Source organism: Argentina silus, assembly GCF_951799395.1.
Source record: "Argentina silus genome assembly, chromosome: 4".
Lineage (NCBI taxonomy): Eukaryota > Metazoa > Chordata > Actinopteri > Argentiniformes > Argentinidae > Argentina > Argentina silus.
The window spans coordinates 21,242,561-21,261,125 of record NC_139658.1 but is presented as its reverse complement, the minus strand read 5'-3'; the positions used below and the strand labels follow the sequence as shown (position 1 = coordinate 21,261,125).

The 18,565-nt window shown below is 49.9% G+C and overlaps 1 protein-coding gene across 1 annotated transcript; it reads right to left on the bottom strand.

The window, feature by feature from the left end:
• Positions 1–2,575: 2,575 nt before the first annotated feature.
• On the bottom strand, positions 2,576–17,923 carry draxina (dorsal inhibitory axon guidance protein a; the record flags this gene model as incomplete). Its single annotated transcript, XM_083668531.1, has 7 exons — positions 17,807–17,923; positions 7,338–7,965; positions 6,715–6,941; positions 4,425–4,545; positions 3,795–3,887; positions 3,176–3,265; positions 2,576–2,688 (listed from the first exon to the last, which is right to left on the bottom strand). Exons 2-7 carry the CDS (start codon positions 7,945–7,947, stop codon positions 2,576–2,578), a joined length of 1,254 nt encoding a protein of 417 aa, XP_083524657.1. The 5' UTR covers positions 7,948–7,965; positions 17,807–17,923.
• Positions 17,924–18,565: the final 642 nt, after the last annotated feature.

Here is an 18,565-nt window from a genome sequence, read left to right as displayed (position 1 = left end):
CTTGTCCAGGGTGTTTGATACCATTCCTCATTCCATTCCATGTATTCCAATGAGCCCGTCCTCCAATTTCTGCCTCCACCAGCCTCCCCTGCGGTCCCAGTGAGCTGACTGTTCAAGAGACCGAACCCTATAGTGCCAGTGAGCTGATTTTTAAGGAGAGAAACAAATGTAACTTTCTCTGGCTGATCAAATATTGATAGAGACAGGATTGCGGGAGCGATGTAACGTTTTACTTGCTACTGCACAGTAGTTCATTGATTTAACTTTCTTTCTGCTTTGTGGAGCAGCTATTGAGAGAAGGAAAGAGAGAGAGAGAGAGCGAGACAGAGAGAGAGAGGATGAGGGAGTGATAGAGAGAGAGGGGGGGGGGGGACTAGGAAGTGATAGAGAGAGAGAGAGAGGATGAGGGAGTGATAGAGAGAGGGGGGGGGGACTAGGAAGTGATAGAGAGAGAGAGAGAGAGGATGAGGGAGTGATAGAGAGAGAGGGGGGGGGGGGACTAGGAAGTGATAGAGAGAGAGAGAGAGAGTGTGCTGCTTGTGTTCACAGTGAAGCATTCCATCAATAGAATATACAATATAACAAAGGTCATACATATAGTCATGAGCACAGGTAGCATCGTCTTTGCCATATAGTGCACCACAACAGCTTACACAGAGCAATATCTTGCAAGCTGCTTGGCTTTTTTCTTGCAGAGGCCTGCAATTGGCAGGGAGCATACTGTCACATAATGCACATTTCCAAGGCTGATAAATATCAATATTACTGGCTGACACCTGAAGCCAAGGTCACTAATAAGTGTGACCAGAGGCTGGTATTTTAACACACACACACACACACACACACACACACACACACACACGCACACGCACATGCACACGCACACACACACACACACACACACACACACACACACACACACACACACACACACACACAGTAACCCACTCAGTTGGTACTTAGCCTACAGCCAGTCATCAGAGTTCCTGTATAGTCACATCCTTCCTCATTCACTGTCACACAGCAACAGAGAAAACCACTGTCATGGGGTGTCATAGGGTGTCATGGGGGTGTCATGGGGTGTGCCGTGTGACTTTTCTGCTGTTGGGTATGAGCAGTGACACTGTACTGGGCTGTGGGGTGTAGGGTGTGGGGTGTAGGGTGTAGGGTGTGGAGTGAGTGTAGGGTGTGGGGTGTAGGGTGTGGGGTGTAGGGTGTAGGGTGTGGGATGTAGGGTGTGGGTGTGTGGTGTGTGGTGTGGGGTATGGGGTGTAGGGTGTAGGGTGTTGGGTGTGGGGTGTGGGGTGTGGGATGTAGGATGTGGGTGAGGGGTATGGGGTGTGGGGTGTAGGGTGTGTGTGGTGTGTGGTGTGGGGTATGGGGTGTAGGGTGTGGGGTGTAGGGTGTGTGTGGTGTGTGGGATGTGGGGTGTGGGGTGTAGGATGTGGGTGTGGGGTATGGGGTGTGGGGTGTAGGGTGTGTGTGGTGTGTGGTGTGGGGTATGGGGTGTAGGGTGTGGGGTGTAGGGTGTAGGGTGTGGGGTGTAGGGTGTGGGGTGTGGGGTGTGGGGTGTGGGATGTAGGATGTGGGTGTGGGGTATGGGGTGTGGGGTGTAGGGTGTGTGTGGTGTGTGGTGTGGGGTATGGGGTGTGGGGTATCGGCCTCTGGAGTGTTTTTGGGACAGGCCTGAGATCAGTTCCTTTGAGTTGACGAGGATGGCACATTTGCTGCTTGTGCTAAAAAACACTGTTTGAGCAGTCAGAGAGCTAGCCTGAGATAGGAACCATATCAGGGTACCATCTCTCATTCCGTTTCATGAACTACAACGAGCCCGTCCTCCGATTTCTGCCTCCACCAGCCTCCTCTGATCCATATCATCATACATCTATACTAGACAATGATGTTAGGTAGGAGACATTCAATATGGATGATCCTGATTCTATAGATGACTGCTACTCGAAAAATGACTGCTACTCAAAAATACTCCAGACAACAGTCATCATTGTACAAGTGTTTAATCATGAAAAATGAGGTTGAAAAAAACACAATATAGAGAGACAATCCAGTTTAAGGGATAGTATAAATAAAACATATATTAAATCATGTCAAATGAACGTCAAACAAACATTTCCATACTAATTACTTTTTTTAAAGAGTACTGTGACATCATCGGTAGAAAAGCCAGAAAAGGCAATCAATCCATTCTGAGAAAACACATTCATATGTACAGGACAGGACACAGGTAATAATCAAACACGGCTCGTTGGCTGTGTGTTTGGACACGCGTGTGCATGATTCTGTGGCACGGTGGTTGGGGAGACCCGGTGAGGTGATAATATGAATCATTCTGAATGAACTAGCACTGTCAGTGTAGGCTGTCTTCTGTCTGCTCTGTCATAGTGGTCATGTATGGGATGTGTGTGTGTGTGTGTGTGTGTGTGTGTGTGTGTGTGTGTGTGTGTGTGTGTGTGTGTGTGTGTGTGTGTTTGTTTTTCTGTGTGTGTGTGTGTGTGTGTTTGTTTTTCTGTGTGTGTGTGTGTGTGTGTGTGTGTGTTGCTCCTCTTCCTCCTCTTCCTCACACCGTGATGAAGGCTCCCTGGTCGCTGTTAGCTGACTCTGGCACCACACAGCGGCCCCTCCTCCTGGTCACACGGCGCTTGCGGTGGAACTTGGCGTAGCAACGGAACCCTGGGATGAAATCATGGAAAACCAGTCAGTTGATTGGGAGGGAGGGCCGATTGGTTGGTTGTGATAAGACACAATCACAATCAATTCACTAATTGAACAGTTTTGCTCTGAATCTCCTACTAAATTGAACTGACTTCCCTGAGTGAGGGTTATAAACATACACAGTACCAGTCAAAAGTTTGGAGACAAACTTGCCAAGAGTGTGCAAAGCTGTCATCAAAGCAAAAGGTGGCTACTTTGAACAATCTAAAATATAAAACATATTCTGGTTTGTTTGACACTTTTTTGTTTACTACATAATTCCATATGTGTTCCTTCATAGTTTTGATGTCTTCAATATTAACCTACATATTAATAATTTAACCTACAAATTAATAATTTAAAAAAATAAAGAAAGAAAAACCATTGAATGAGAAGGTGTGTCAACATTTGACTGGTACTGTAATGTAATATACAGGCAAGTCCTCCGCGTGGTGCTGTCACTCACCCTCCTCACACATGCAGTCATCATAGCACTTGTTGTTGAGGCCTCGGTTGTGAGGTTTACACTCGTGCTGTCTCAGGTCACAACAGGAGCCTATGGGTGGGGGAAAGAGACCAACCAGCTTAACTCATTCAGTGCCAAGGGTGAATGAAGTCGCCCAAATTGTCAACATTCTAGATTGCCACGGGTGACTTAATTCACCGAAAATACAGACATTATGACGCTTCATTTTGTAGCCAATCAAAGTGTTGTTGCTAGGGTAAACACCACATAGAACACTTGGCACTCTAGGCGGAGAGTGTTCCGGAATTATTTGGCAGTTGGTGAGTTAACACACTGTACAGTACATGGCAAACCATCCCTTATAGTCTCACAGGTTGGGAGATGCTACTTGGACAAACATCAACATGAAAAGCTGAAATGCAGTTAAAAGTTTATTGCGAGATGTGAAAAGTGCAACTCTGTTGTAAGTTTTCAAACTGTTTTTTATTCACTGATGTTTGAAAGCACTGATGATGTTTTGAATGCACTGGGACCTTCATCAGAATGAGGAGGAGGGTGTGGCCTGAGTATGGTAATGACTCAGGGGTCAGGGGTCAGGGGTCACGGTGGAACCACTGACCTGGCAGGCAGTCCAGGTGGTGGTCACATGGCTCAATAGCATCAGGATCCACAGTCACGTTCCCACTGCTCAGATTCTTACTGCGCCTTTTGTCTGCAGCAGGAATAACAAAAACAACCAATTAGTACTGAGTCTGACAAAACACAGACTCAGACATTCAGATGGATGATTAAATGAACACTTTAATGTGAAACAACAACAAATACTTCAAGCGTGGGTTTAACTGTGATGTATATATTTGTCAGTACACATCAAGGGATTAAGGATGTGATTTGGGGGAGAAGAACACATGTTTTTCGGCATGTCTGTCAGAATTGGTGCTTGAGGTTCAGCATTCATTCGCTGCTCATTGTCAGACTCCAGGAGATGAAAATGTAGAGGTGTGTGCCAATAATCTTCTTCTGGCTTCCTTCTCAAAACGCATTGGAGGAGAAGATCTTTGGAGGTTCCTCCGCATAGATATTCTGCTGCAATGCTTTATGACAAGGAAGCGAGGAATAGAGGGAAAACCATTGGGACACAACCAGTGAGTGTGTCTGTTTGAGTGAACGAGAGAAGGAGAGAAGGAGACAAGGAGACAAGGAGAAAACAAAAGGGATCAGTTTCAATGAAAAGAGAGAACGAACTCACCTTTCTTCCGGGAAGCGGGCCATGCGTCCACTGGCTTCATGTCCTCGTAGTCTGTCCAATCAAACAGAGTCATGTCCAGAGTGGGCATCACCTCACTCTGCACCTTCCCCCGGCCCAACTTCTGGAACAGAGAAAACACCTCAGATCCTTAACACCCTCGCTCTCTAACGGTACAGTGTGCCGGTCAGTGGTGGCTGGTGGAGGTCGTAATCGGAGGACGGGCTCATTGCAATGCATGGAACGCAATGAACCCCTGTCCTCCGATTTCTACCTCCACCAGCCTCCCCTGGTGTCGGTGTTAAACAGTTCAAGGTCCCTATTGAGATGTTCAGGTGCACTGACCGACACTAGGGCAGAATCTTCCTCCTGCCCTCTCTCCTTGCCTCCTTCTTCAAATACTTTGGAGGAGAGGATCCAAGGGGAGGAACCTCAGACCTTCTCCACCAATCAGTTTTGAGAAGGAGTTGAGGATAGAGGATACAAGGAATTTAAGGAAAGACTTGTGGCCCTGGCCTGTAGATGGCTCTGGCCTGTAGATGGCCCTGGCCTGTAGATGGCCCTGGCCTGTAGATGGCCCTGGCCTGTAGATGGTCCTGGCCTGTAGATGGCCCTGGCCTGTAGATGGCCCTGGCCTGTAGATGGCTCTGGCCTGTAGATGGCCTCTCAAGCTTGAGGTTCCTCAGGCAGGACCTCCCACCAAGCAGCTCTTCCAACACTGACTTCCAGAGGACAGGGCTGCCTACTATGCCCCCTGGTGCACAAAACCAAACATTGAATACTGTCAAGTCTCTAAGAGGGAAAGGGTAATTGGTCAGAGGAGAGGGGCTGGGTGAGGACGGTGAGGATGTTCTTCAGTTACACACACCAAGCCAAAGCAATTTAACCGCAAGTCAATATTGACAAAGCGTCTCCTTGGTGGATATTGCACACTGCCATAACCATGCATAATGAACTTCATAAAAGCTCTTCCCACACTGCATTTCCTGCACACTCTGTCGGAGAAAATAATAGGGGAGTATAATGAAGTCAATATGCCTTTGAGGAGGTCCCTCGGGGAATCCTGGAGACCGGAGCTCTGTAGAATACCATCTATCAGAAATAAGCTCCTCCTCCAGGCTCCTCGTTCACATCGATTGCTGCTCGTTTCCTCCAACCCTCAGAACGCGGTGAGGAACATCAATTAGATGAATCGCAGCAGGTTACTGGTGCTGGCTGTTCATTTAGCCATCAGCAGAGATCGAACATTCATTAAGAACGCTTGCAGCGTCGGTACGTCATTGAATCCGGGTCCACGCAAGGCTATAGTTTCTCCTGCAGGCCAATACCTTGACAGCCCCTGAATAAAGACATACACAGACAGGGCTCTGTCTCTCTCTGTCTCTCTCTGTCTCTCTCTCTGTCTCTCTCTGTCTCTCTCTGTCTCTCTCTCTGTCTCTCTCTGTCTCTCTCTGTCTCTCTCTCTCTCTCAGCTTGTAAACAGCATACCAAGCAGTCTGACAGTCCAGTCCTCAGACTACCATCAGAGCATTAGAGGTTTTAAGCTGCAGCAGTGTGTTGTGAGAAATGTATTTTGTGTCTACCTGTCAATGGAGGGAACAGAGGAGTGATAACTATCTGTGCGTGCGTGTGCGTGCGTGCGTGCGTGCGTGCGTGCGTGCGTGTGTTGTGATGTCAGGCAGCATGCTAGGACACAGTGAAGGACAGATGGCTGTGAGGAGGAGGGGTGAGCAGCGACACCTCTCCCCCCTCACACTCGCCTCCTTCTCAATGCCTTGCGTAGCCAACAGCACATGGCTGCTGCAGACAGTACATCCAACACAAGGTTACCCTGCTCTACAGTCATACAGGATAACGAGGGAGTCACAGGGACAGATGGGGGTATTACTACCTCTCTCCCAGAATGGTATGAATTTGAGCCCTGAGAATTGATACTGTGTGTTAAATGGTTTAACATGACCCATCGTATCTGGGAACCCTGGAGACTGGTGTGATAATGACTAGCTGATGAGATGATGAGAGCCCTCTTTGATGAGACCTGACAGGTGGGTGATACACTAAAGCCATTATGAGCTTTCATTGTTTTTTAGTGCTTAGCCTACAGCCTCTCTTCACCACGCCTGCTGCATCAGGGGAGGCTGGTGGAGGCAGAAATCGGAGGACGGGTTCATTGCATTGCAAGTCCAGCACCTCCACCAGCCTCCACGGTACTGTCGGTGTCTCTATAAACCAGTAACACTGAAGCACAGCAGAGGCTGCTTCTAATAAACCCCCTGTGTTTCTTCAGGGGTACCTGGGGTTTGGTGGAGGCTGGGGGCAGCGTTGGGGGATGCTCGTTCATCACCGTGGTAACCATGGAAGAGCCGGAGCCAAAGACAACGCCGCCGATGGGGGAGGGGGGGTCGGTGGGCGGGGTCATGCGGTGAGAGGGGAAGACAGCGGCAGAGGAGAGAGCCTCCTCAGACAGATCCTTGTCCTTTAGAACAGAGCCCAGCTCAGGCTCAGAGTCTGGGAGAAACCCTGGAGGGATGGGGGAAGGCAGGGGTGGGGGAGGAGAGAGGTGAGGGGTGGGGGAAGGCAGGGTGGGGGAGGAGAGAGAGGATAGGGGAGGAGAGAGAGGATAGGGGAGGAGAGAGGGGAGGATGGGAAGAGGGGAGAGGGGAGAGGGGAGGGGTGGGGGAAGGCAGGGGTGGGGGAGGAGAGAGGGGAGGAGGGGAGAGGGATGTACATAATCAAACTCACATAGGAAGGACCTGTCTCTGTAGACAATATAGGTCTATAGGTCTACGTCTATCAACATCTGGTGCTGTTTCAAAATGTCCAGCAACTCATACACTTCACCTGCACAAACACACATATACGATGACTGTATACCACAAATGTAAACATTGGTTTTCTCAGCCATTGAGAACTCACCTTTACCATGCCGACCTCCATGTCTCCTGTTCTCAAAGTGGTGCCCCTGCCCCTGCCCGTGCCCCTGCCCCTGCCCGTGACCCTGCCCGTGCCCGTGCCCGTGCCCATGCCCGTGCCCATGCCCGTGCCCCTGCCCATGCCCCTTGCCCTTGCGTGGCCCCAGGGGGTGGTTGTCCCGGGAATGAGTTGGGTTCCTAAAGCCCATGCGAGCCCGGTCCCTCTCCCTGCCCCTGCCCCCGCCCCCAGGGCCCATCTCCAGTCTCACTGGGCTGAGCCCCTCCAGGCCGGTCCCGTCATCCTCTGGACGGCTCAGAGGCTGCAGGGGCCTGCGTGAGAGCAGCCCAGAACCAGTCTTGGCGCCACGGGCACCCTGGCCCCCACCCTGGCCCCCACCCTGGCCCCCACCCTGGCCCCCGTGCCCCCCGCTGCGCTCCCTGCTGTGCCCGTGGCTCAGTAACCCATGCTCAGGGTACTGGAGGGCGTTGCCGCTGCCTGGCGAAGGCTGTGCCAGTCTCCTCTTGGCGTGCGTGGCGCCGTTCTCGGCGCTGTGGGACACGGCCAGCGTGACTACCAGGAGCGCCACAGGCAGACGCCAGGAGAGAACCATCATCTGTAATCACAGCGCCACCTGCTGGAGAAACGAAAACCACAATTTCAGTGCACTCCTTCTACTCAAGATGCACGAGCAAGCGTGCACCGCGCACATGCACGTGCATGCACGCACACACACACACACACACACACACACACACACACACACACACACACAAACTTCTTTATCATAAATTCATTTTGTCTTCATCAATGTGAAAATGATTTTCCTTTGAGTTTCCTTTGAGTTTTAATCACGGCCACACGTTGCAGCTACCATGGCAGCGCATTAAGGAACACGTTATATAAGCGTTTCCTTTGCTGTGCCTTAATGAAGCTGAATTAGGAGGAGGAAGTGCAACCAGCCATTTAATTAACATTCTGAGTTGTTTACTTCTGCCTTTCAAACCAGAATAGCTTCACAATGCCTCCTGACTTGCTTAGGTTAATTGCTTGGCGTGTTCTTAAAGTAATTTGAAAAGAATCACCTTTTCAAATTGACTCTATCTTGTAAATGTCATGTGAACGGCAGACTCAGTATGGCAACAATACGGAACAGTACGGAATCTATGTGTGGGAGGGAAAAACTTTTCCAGTAAGCAACAACACACACTTACACACACTTACACTTATACACACACTTACACACTTACACTTACACTTACACACACACACACACACACACACACACATACACACACACACACACACACACACACACACACAAACACACACACACACACACACACACACACACACACACACACACAAACACACACACTATGGACTCCCCTGTGGTGAGCTATAACAGAGGAAGAGTACATCTCATTAAGTCCAGCATATGATTAAAAAACATGAGCAGCAGCCAAATTTCTCCACATGTCTAATTTCCATTGGAGAAACATCAGAGTCACGTTGACCGGTGGGATTTACTTTATGCGACGGTCTTCTGCTGTGAACCTCTGCCATGTAGTCCACCAGCCCCCTGTCATCCACAGAGGGCCCTGGCATGTCCTGCTCCCATGAGCTCTCAGCTCCACCATATCATCCTCAGCCACGCCTCCCATCCCCCGATGGCGGCAGTCTTCAACAGTCCTAGCACTAATCACCAGCCCCTAGTGCTACGCTAGCTAGCATCTCTAGCAGTAATCACCAGCCCCTAGTGCTACGCTAGCTAGCATCTCTAGCAGTAATCACCAGCCCCTAGTGCTACGCTAGCTAGCATCTCCAGCAGCAATCACCAGCCCCTAGTGCTACGCTAGCTAGCATCTCTAGCACTAATCACCAGCCCCTAGTGCTACGCTAGCTAGCATCTCTAGCAGCAATCACCAGGCCTAGTAGCAGTACTCGCATAACTAGGCTCAAAAAGCTGCTCTTGTCTCTCAATAAGAATGAACCTTGACTCACTGCGAGTGTAAGTGTGATTAAACAATCATATGTGGTTATAATAACCCCACTTATAGCACATTCTGTACTTTGGCCATGAGGCTCGGGGAATCTTGAGGGAAAACAACTACTAAATGAGCATTCGTATTCAACTCACTGGCCTAATCAAACCTCTGGGTCGCTGTTTCTGAACCTCTGTTCTGGGTTCATGGGGGTTCATGGAGGTTCATGTGGGTTGTTTTATTCAGAGGAAAAGGTGTTTTCTGCCGCTGTGATGGGTCGAGACAGTCCATCGCCGTAGCAACGCAGTGCGACTGCTGTGGCCTCACAGGCCCCTCCTTTGTGTTGGAGACAGACGGGCGTGCAGCCCTTACAGAAAATCAATAGGGGAGAAGTATTGAGGCAGCCACTGATGTTGGGGGGTGTGTGTGTGTGTCTATGTGTGTGTATGTGTGTGTGTGTGTGTGTGTGTCTGTGTGTGTGTGTCTGTGTGTCTGTGTGTGTGAGTGCATTTTTGTGTGCATGTATATGTGTGTGTGTGTGTGTGTGTGTGTGTGTGTGTGTGTGTGTGTGTGTCTGTGCATTTGTGTGTGTGTGTGTGTGTGTGTGTGTGTGTGTGTGTATGTGTGTGTGTGCGTGCGTGTGTGCATGCCTGCATGGGTCGATAGCCTGGCCTCCTCCATCACATATACACACTAACTTGAACACTCACACCCTGGGGTTTACAGTGGGTTATTTAGGTACTTCTAAAAACAGGCCAGCAGTAGAAGGAGGGGGGAGGGGGGAGGAGAGGAAGCTACTGCTGTCAGGGGAAATCTGTAGTGCTATTGCAGGCAGGCAGGCAGGCAGGCAGTCAGGCAGGCGGTGCTGGGGGATTAGGCTGCAGTCTGCTTGCCTACCTCTGGGAGTTCTACCAGCTGGGCCGTCTGCAAACAACAGTGGAACAGTAGCTGCTGAGGTGAGACCTTTATCTCCCTAGCCTTGGCTAGCAGGGTGTCAGGGAGCAGGGCTCTGGGCTAGCAGGGTGTCAGGGAGCAGGGCTCTGGGCTAGCAGGGTGTCAGGGACCAGGGATCTGGGCTAGCAGGGTGTCAGGGAGCGGGGCTCTGGGCTAGCAGGGTGTCAGGGAGCGGGGCTCTGGGCTAGCAGGGTGTCAGGGAGCGGGGCTCTGGGCTAGCAGGGTGTCAGGGAGCGGGGCTCTGGGCTAGCAGGGTGTCAGGGAGCAGGGAGCAGGGCTCTGGGCCTGCAGAGTGTCAGGGGGCAGGGAGCAGGGCTCTGGGCCTGCAGAGTGTCAGGGGGCAGGGAGCAGGGCTCTGGGCATGGAGAGTGTCAGGGGGCAGGGAGCAGGGCTCTGGGCCTGCAGAGTGTCAGGGGGCAGGGAGCAGGGCTCTGGGCATGGAGAGTGTCAGGGGGCAGGGAGCAGGGCTCTGGGCCTGCAGAGTGTCAGGGGGCAGGGAGCAGGGCTCTGGGCCTGCAGAGTGTCAGGGGGCAGGGAGCAGGGCTCTGGGCATGGAGAGTGTCAGGGGGCAGGGAGCAGGGCTCTGGGCTTGCATGGTGTCAAGAAGCAGGGCTCTGGGCCGTATCACACACACAGCGTTTGATCAGGCTCCCTCTCTGCCTTTGACACGTGAGGTGCTGCAGCTGTGGAGTACTGCGTGCCCTAGATCTAGATCTAGCTTTTTTTTTTCTAATAACAGCAAATAAAGTTACCAGAAACCCTGGCAGCACTAGGAGAAAACTCCATCTCCCTTATTTGTTTGCTCTGTCGTCCCTTCTAAAATCAACCCATTTTGGAAAAAATAAACATAATCAAATCGAAAAACATTCAGGAAGTAGACTCTTAGATACACTAGTTCTAGTAAGTATCAACAAAGGTTCCTTTGACGAACCATTTTGGGGTCCATCTAAAACCCTTTTTGGTTCCGTGTTGAACCCTTCCCACAGAGGGTTCTAATGGTACCAAAGGAGTTCTACATGGTACCCAAAATGCTTCTACAGGGAACCCAAAACGGTTCTTCAAAGGGTTCCCCTGTCTAAGACTGTACATATTGACTGAGCTGAGTCAATAGAGATCACAGAGGCCTCTGAAATGAGCCTGGAGATAATAGCACACACAGAGAGAGGCTGAGCAGCATGATTAAATGTCGCCCAAATGATTTTTCTCTCACACAAAGAGAGAAGTGACAGCTCCATAGAAACAGAAAGAAATGTCGGTAGAACCCATCCGTGCTAGGGCCTGAATAGGGAGCTGGCAGGAGGTGGAGGGAGGCACAGAGAGGAACCAAACATCCCGACGCAGCACCACCCCACTCCCCTGCCGCTCCCCTGCCACTGCCCTAACACTCTTTCATGTGTCACTAACAGGTGGTCCTTTGAGGAGACACAGGGTGGTGGGGGGGTGATAATGGAACACACTGGGTGGGAGTTCTTAGAATCTGCTGGCGATAAGCAGCTCCCCTATACACACACACACACACACACACACACGCATGCACACACACGCACGCGCACGCACACGCACGCACGCACGCACGCACGCACGCACGCACGCACGCACGCACGCACGCACGCACGCACGCACGCACGCACGCACGCACGCACGCACGCACGCACGCACGCACGCACGCACGCACGCACACACACACACACACGCACGCAGACAGACTCCTGCCAAACAGTGTATTAAACAGCTCTGTGTGATATAGGTACTGTAGGGTGCAGCAGGGAGAGCATCTGGTGTTAAAGCTGTGGCTGAGGCGTTAGCAGGCCAAGACAGGGACGCGGGAGCACTGTGTAGCTCTGTTTGGGGAGACAGGGGGGGCTTTGAGTGAGTGTGAGGAGAAAGGACATGTGGTGCACCTTCAGTACTTATACACAGACTGTGAACTTCAACGATGACCTATTCAACAACTGAGGAACTAGCAGACACGACGGCCGCGCGGATCCTGGAGGACTTGGTAGAACCTCTGCTTACCGTTCCACGAGTCTCTGCGAGCTGGATTAAAAACAAGAGGGAAGGATTAAAGTGCAAAGAGGCCAGTAGAGAGTGATAGGCAATCCTGCAGCGGAGAGCAAAGGGCCGCCTCTGAAGGGCTGCTTCATTAACCACCGATGAGATCTGAGACCTCTCCCTCTGCTCTGTGACCAATCGGTCAGTCCTCAACCACGAGGCACTTGACATGCTTCATAAAAACAGCACAGTTGACAGCACAGAATGTAGACCCTGAAATAATAGGGTGAGAAGGAGAGGGGGAGGTAGAGGACAAGGAAGACACTGAAATGATAGGGTGAGGAGGAGGAGAAGGAGGTGGAGGTAGAGGTGGAGGAGGAGGAGGAGGAGGTGGAGAACGTAGTTACTGAAATAAAATTGAAGAGGAGGAGGAGGCGGAGAAGGAGGAAGGGGAGAACAGGGGAGGGCATGGGGTGGTGGTGGTGGGGGGAGGTAGTGGGGGGGGGGGCAGCGAGGCGAAATAAAAGGTGCTGGCGGTGGACTCTGTTTTATTCGCATTGATAAGTTCACCTACTGAGACACGAGCCTCCAACAACCATCTGGTCTTGTCCTGTTATCTCTCCTAGCAACCAGACTGGCCTGCAACCCCTTCGCCTCTGCCATCAGACCTGTGCAGCTTATCCAGAATGCTGCAGCCCGTCTGCTGTTCAACCTCCCCAGGTTCTCCCATCTCTCCTCCACACACCCTTGACTGGCTCCCAGTAGCAGCTCGCGTCAGATTCAAGACCCTGGTGCTCGCCTAAAGGGCAGTAAAGGGATCAGCCCATAATATCTGCAAGCAATGGTCAGTCCCCGAACCCCGGTACGAACACTTCTACCACCTCTGCTGGCCGCTTGGTACCGCCATCTCCACAAGGTCATGGTAGCTCAGCTTGGTCACAGCTCTTAACTGTCTTGTCTTGTCCTGTCTTGGAGCCCAAGAGGTGGAATGAGCTTCCCACCATTGTCAGGACAGCAGAGTCACTGCCTATCTTCCACCATAGACTAACAACCCATCTCTTTACATTACATCTGGGCTCCTCCTTCCCAGACCTCTACACCTCCTTCCCAGACCTCTACACCTCCTTCCCAGACCTCTACACCTCCTTCCCAGACCTCTACACCTCATTCCCAGACCTACATTTATTGTTGCACTCCTCTGTGGCACTGTCACTTTTGCATTTCATTGTCTACTTCTCTACTACTGTGACTGCTTCTAGCACTTAATGTTCTAGAAAGTTTTAATTGTGATTATTGTGCTGTATAGTTGTTTCACTTACTTTAAGCAAATGTACTTATCAAATGTAAATACCATGTAAGAACCACCAAACAAGGATCTCGACGACAGACTCACAGAAACTAGGGGGTATCCCTGGCAACCTTGCCAGAGTGGTTTTGGGCAGCAGTGTAAAGAGATTACAAGCCTACGTTTAAAAGGAGGGGTGTCCTTTTTTCCATTTTTATCAGATTATTGACATAATTAGCAGCATGAGCAGCAGATTGCAGAGTGTGTGTTTGCTCTTGTAATGTGGTTACAGGGTTGTCGAGGGCAGGCCAACGAGGAGCTGTCCTTTGTCAGGCAGGGTGTGGGAGTGGTGGGTGGCAGGCTGGGTGGGCTTAGGTGTGTGTTGAGCGTGGGGGGGGCAGGGCAGGGTGGCAGACTGAGTGGCGGGGCTTAGGTGTGGAGTGGGGGGGTTGTCTGGGTGGCAGGTGGACTTTGGTTCCTCTCTCCATTACACATGGCCGCTCACACAACAGCTGAAGAAAGACTTCACACCAAACAGATTAGACATGCATGATTCATTCACCTACCCTTCTTGGCTTCTCCAATGAACGGAAATAAGCCCCCAAGCATAATAACACGTACTAAATAAACAGCTAGTGATCTATTGCTATAAGTGGATTTCATTTAGGACGTGCTCTTATTCTTGAGACAAGAATGCAAACATTGAGACCATTCTAATTATTTGCCAGACCAGACAATGTGACCAGTCTTTGCCAAGTTTAAAACACAAGCTTCTTCTTCCACTCACAGAGAGGCCACACACAGTAGCTTACACCTCCGTTAAATCAGTATTGCCCGAACAACCACCACCTAACCTAACCTACAGTGTAAGACACCATCTGATTTTAACCCCCACCATGCATAGCTGCAGTAAGCACAGCAAAGTTCATCCCTTCCTACAAAGCTGGATCAATATCACTTGACTGCAGCAATTGAACTGCTCCTCTCCTCTCCTCTCCTCTCCCTGAGTCCTCACAAACAATATTGGGGATTTCACGCCATCGACTGGGAGGTTCTGCAGCTCTGAGTGCACATTAGTCACGGAGCCCCTGGCCGCAGCAACAGAGATGATAAAAAAGAGCCATAAGGAAGAGCCATCTGTCAGCCAGTCAGCCCATGCAGAGAGGGAGAGAGAGACTCAAACAGAAACTCTGGTCATTTTGTTGCAGGTACAACAGATGTTGGGGGAGAGATTGAACATTGCCACTGTTGCACAGCAACATCACAGACACCCTGCGATGTGGCCCTTATCTTCCCCTTGGGCAAGCTCACTGCACACACACTCACTGACGCACGCACGCACGCACACAGACACACACCAACACGACACACACATAAGCACAGACACGCATGCACGCACACACAGACACACGCACAGCGGGGCAACCTCCTCCAGACACACACAAAGAAACATGTTCCAGGAACGCTCGGAGACACAAACAGCACCAGGAGCACAGTTACTGACACCATACTGAGAGAGAGAAAGGTGGTGGTGGTGGTGGTGGGGGGGGGCAGAGAGAGTGTGAGAAAGAGAGAGCGAGAGAGGGGAGGGAGAGCGAGAGAGGGGAGGGAGAGCGAGAGAGTGTGAGAGAGCACTTACAGTACCAAGGGTTAATTGGGACAGAGTGACAGTGGGCATCTCTCATTTTGTGGCACATAAGGAGACCAGCTGGGGTCCACTGTTCCACAAAGATATGCCTTAGCTAACCAACACAACGAGAACAACAGCTTGTTTTCTAACAAGCAGCGAACTCCAGCTGCGGACCTAGAGACATGCGAGAATGATGACTGGCTAGCAGGTCTCAGTAATTGGACCCTATCAGACACATGCAGGCTGACTGTGGCTGTGGCCACGGCCCGGTCTCTTATGGATGGTTCTACATTCATGTGAAACATGCAGCGAGGGTATATCTACTGGAGAATACATAATAGATGAACGCTTGACACAGTAATAACTTAATAAGTAATAATCCTCTAACAATGTATTTGCTTCCAGCTGTGCGGTAAGCGTACAGCAACCACTGAGGCAAGGGGAGGATAATGACACTGAGACGGGATTGTCTCTGCTGCTCCAACACGACACCACCTTCCACAATGACTCACACACAACTCCATTAAGATGTTTGCGCAATGTCTTTTTTTTTAATAATCGTGAATGCAGTTGATGCAATGATTGTGGGGGAGCCCGCTCTCGTTATCTGGTGGATGGACGGAGTACGACTGGCATTTACTGTGTGACTTCTGACAACACAGGCCGAGTCTGCAATGCAACCACACATAGCAATGTCTTACCATTGAGGTCTGCTATTGCTCAATGGCACAGCACATGGAAGTGCTTGGAGACCCGTCATTTGAAACCCACACAGGCACAACAGGATTGTGTCAGGGGAGGCTGGTGGAGGTAGAAAACGGAGGACGGGAGTCATTGTAATGCATGGAACGGAATGAGGAATGGTATCAAACATGCGTGCATTACAATAAGCCCGTCTTCCGATTTCTGCCTCCACCAGCCTCCACTGAATCATATGGTCAAAAAAAGTTGACACCAATCGGTATGCTTGTCCTTTTCCAGACACATTAAATTCTCCATAGAAAAGAGAATGATGAATCATCACAAGTGGTGCGTGTCCTTGGGTCTTCAAATAAAAAACGTTTTTATGATGATGATCATTTTTCTCATTAATCATTCCGCACTTCGCTGTGACTCCCAGCTCCCCTGCCCCTGCCTGAGGCCTCCCCGCCAGGTCCCTGTCCCCACGGCTCTTCTGATCATGCCTCAGCCTCACAGTCAGGTTCTTCCCTCCACGGCTCTAGTGATCATGCCTCAGCCTCACAGTCAGGTTCTTCCCTCCACGGCTCTAGTGATCATGCCTCAGCCTCACAGTCAGGTTCTTCCCTCCACAGCTCTAGTGATCATGCCTCATGCACACTCCTGCTGATTGACTTGCCTTTAATCAACACGCTTGTTAACGATGAGTCTGTAGATGCACCACATGTCTGCTTTATATTCACTTTTAATTGCATGATCTCAGAGACCCCCCACTTACTCTCTCTCTCTCTGTCTCTCACACACACAGTCTGTCTCTCTCTCTCTCTTTCTTTCTCCTCTCTCTCTCTTTCTTTCTCTCCTCTCTTGCATAGACACACAACCTCTCTCTCTCTCTCTCTCTCTTTCTTTCTTTCTCTTGCGCAATCACTCTCTCTCTTTCTCTGTCTCTCACACAGTCTGTCTCTCTCTCTCTCTCTCTCTCTCTTTCTTTCTTTCTCCTCTCTCTCTCTTTCTTTCTCTCCTCTCTTGCATAGACACACAACCTCTCTCTCTCTCTCTCTCTTTCTTTCTTTCTCTTGCGCAATCACTCTCTCTCTTTCTCTGTCTCTCACACAGTCTGTCTCTCTCTCTCTCTTTCTTTCTCCTCTCTCACGCACTCTCTCTCTCTTTCTTTCTCTCCTCTCTTGCACACACACACACCCTCTGTCTGTCTCTCTCTTTCTTTCTTTCTTTCTCTCTCTTGCGCACTCACTCTCTCTCTCTCTCTCTTTCTTTCTCTCCTCTCTTGCACACACACACTCTCTCTCTATCTCTCTCTCTCACACACACACATTCTCTTTCTCTCTGTAATTATGTCCCTGTAATACCAACACTGTTGAGTATCCTCCTGGGCAAGAGGACATCATTGCAACAGATTGGAATATGAACATGTTATACCATCATGTCTTATTCACATATCACTCAGGTAAATAAGGTAAATAAGAAAACTATTTCAAATAATAGGTCTGTTATAATCTGTCTGTTATTGTCACCTACCACTAAACAATGACCTACCATGTGTAATTTCATTCATACAAATATTAAATAAATGTCATCTGTAAAAACAAAGCAAGACTAAAAAATATTTACTTTGACTAATTTCTGATATGTCGCTAATCGCAAACTGCTAATGACATCATTGTTGTGAACAGGGATACCAGTCTGCCATGGTTTCCCAAGGCTAGGCTATTCATATTGGACTACATTTCGATATCAACTTTTTAAAGACAACTAAAGTGGACGTTTTTCATGCACTGTAATATGGCAAAAATAACCAAGTGAGGAACCAAATAAATAGCCTGATGTATAACTACTAGTTTATGTATGGCAGTTATTGCGACAGTGAAAGGCTTTGGATCAGTTATTGGAGCGAAATAGATCATATTTATAATAATAAAATAATCTCACTCACGTTGGTTAATCCGTTGAGGTTGACAATAAATGCCAAGGCGACTCAATCATATGGGATGGCAGTTGTAGGTTGATACAGCGAACAGGACAGAAATTCCGTGTTTGTACTCCGTTGACGGTAGGATGTGTTGCGCGTCTGGGTTGTATCGGGTATATGAGGAGTCACTGGCTCTAAGCGCGTCACCATATGCGCGTTCGTGTCGGGACTGATGTCAGCATTGGTCCCATAAAGGTGATGGAGAAGACAACCTGGTGCTGTCGCCAATGGTGATGTTGAAAGGAGAGAGAGAGAGAGAGAGAGAGAGAGAGAGAGAGAGAGAGAGAGAGAGAGAGAGAGAGAGAGAGAGAGAGAGAGAGAGAGAGAGAGAGAGAGAGAGAGAGATTTAGGCTACCATACCAGTTGTTATAAAATGTATATACTTTGCTAAATAGTGGCCTTGCATTGAAATCTGTCAACTGGTTTGATAAAAAGCAAGTTAAATGTGCGTCGAGGAACAGCCTCTGAGAGACAACAGTAATATAATAGACATATTGTTTGAATTGTCAGTGGACGAGACACAGGAAGGCAAACAGAATACTTGTTCTACTTCGCGGAGCTGGCATGGGTTCATGTGGCGGTGGGGGGTATTGAAGGAGTGAAGACGCAGCAGGTTTGTGGAGGACCCCCCGCGTGGCAGCATGCATTATCAGCACATGGCTCCCCGGTAAGAGCGTGCGGCGGGCGACCACCGACACACACCGAGCGCTCGCTCTACTGCGC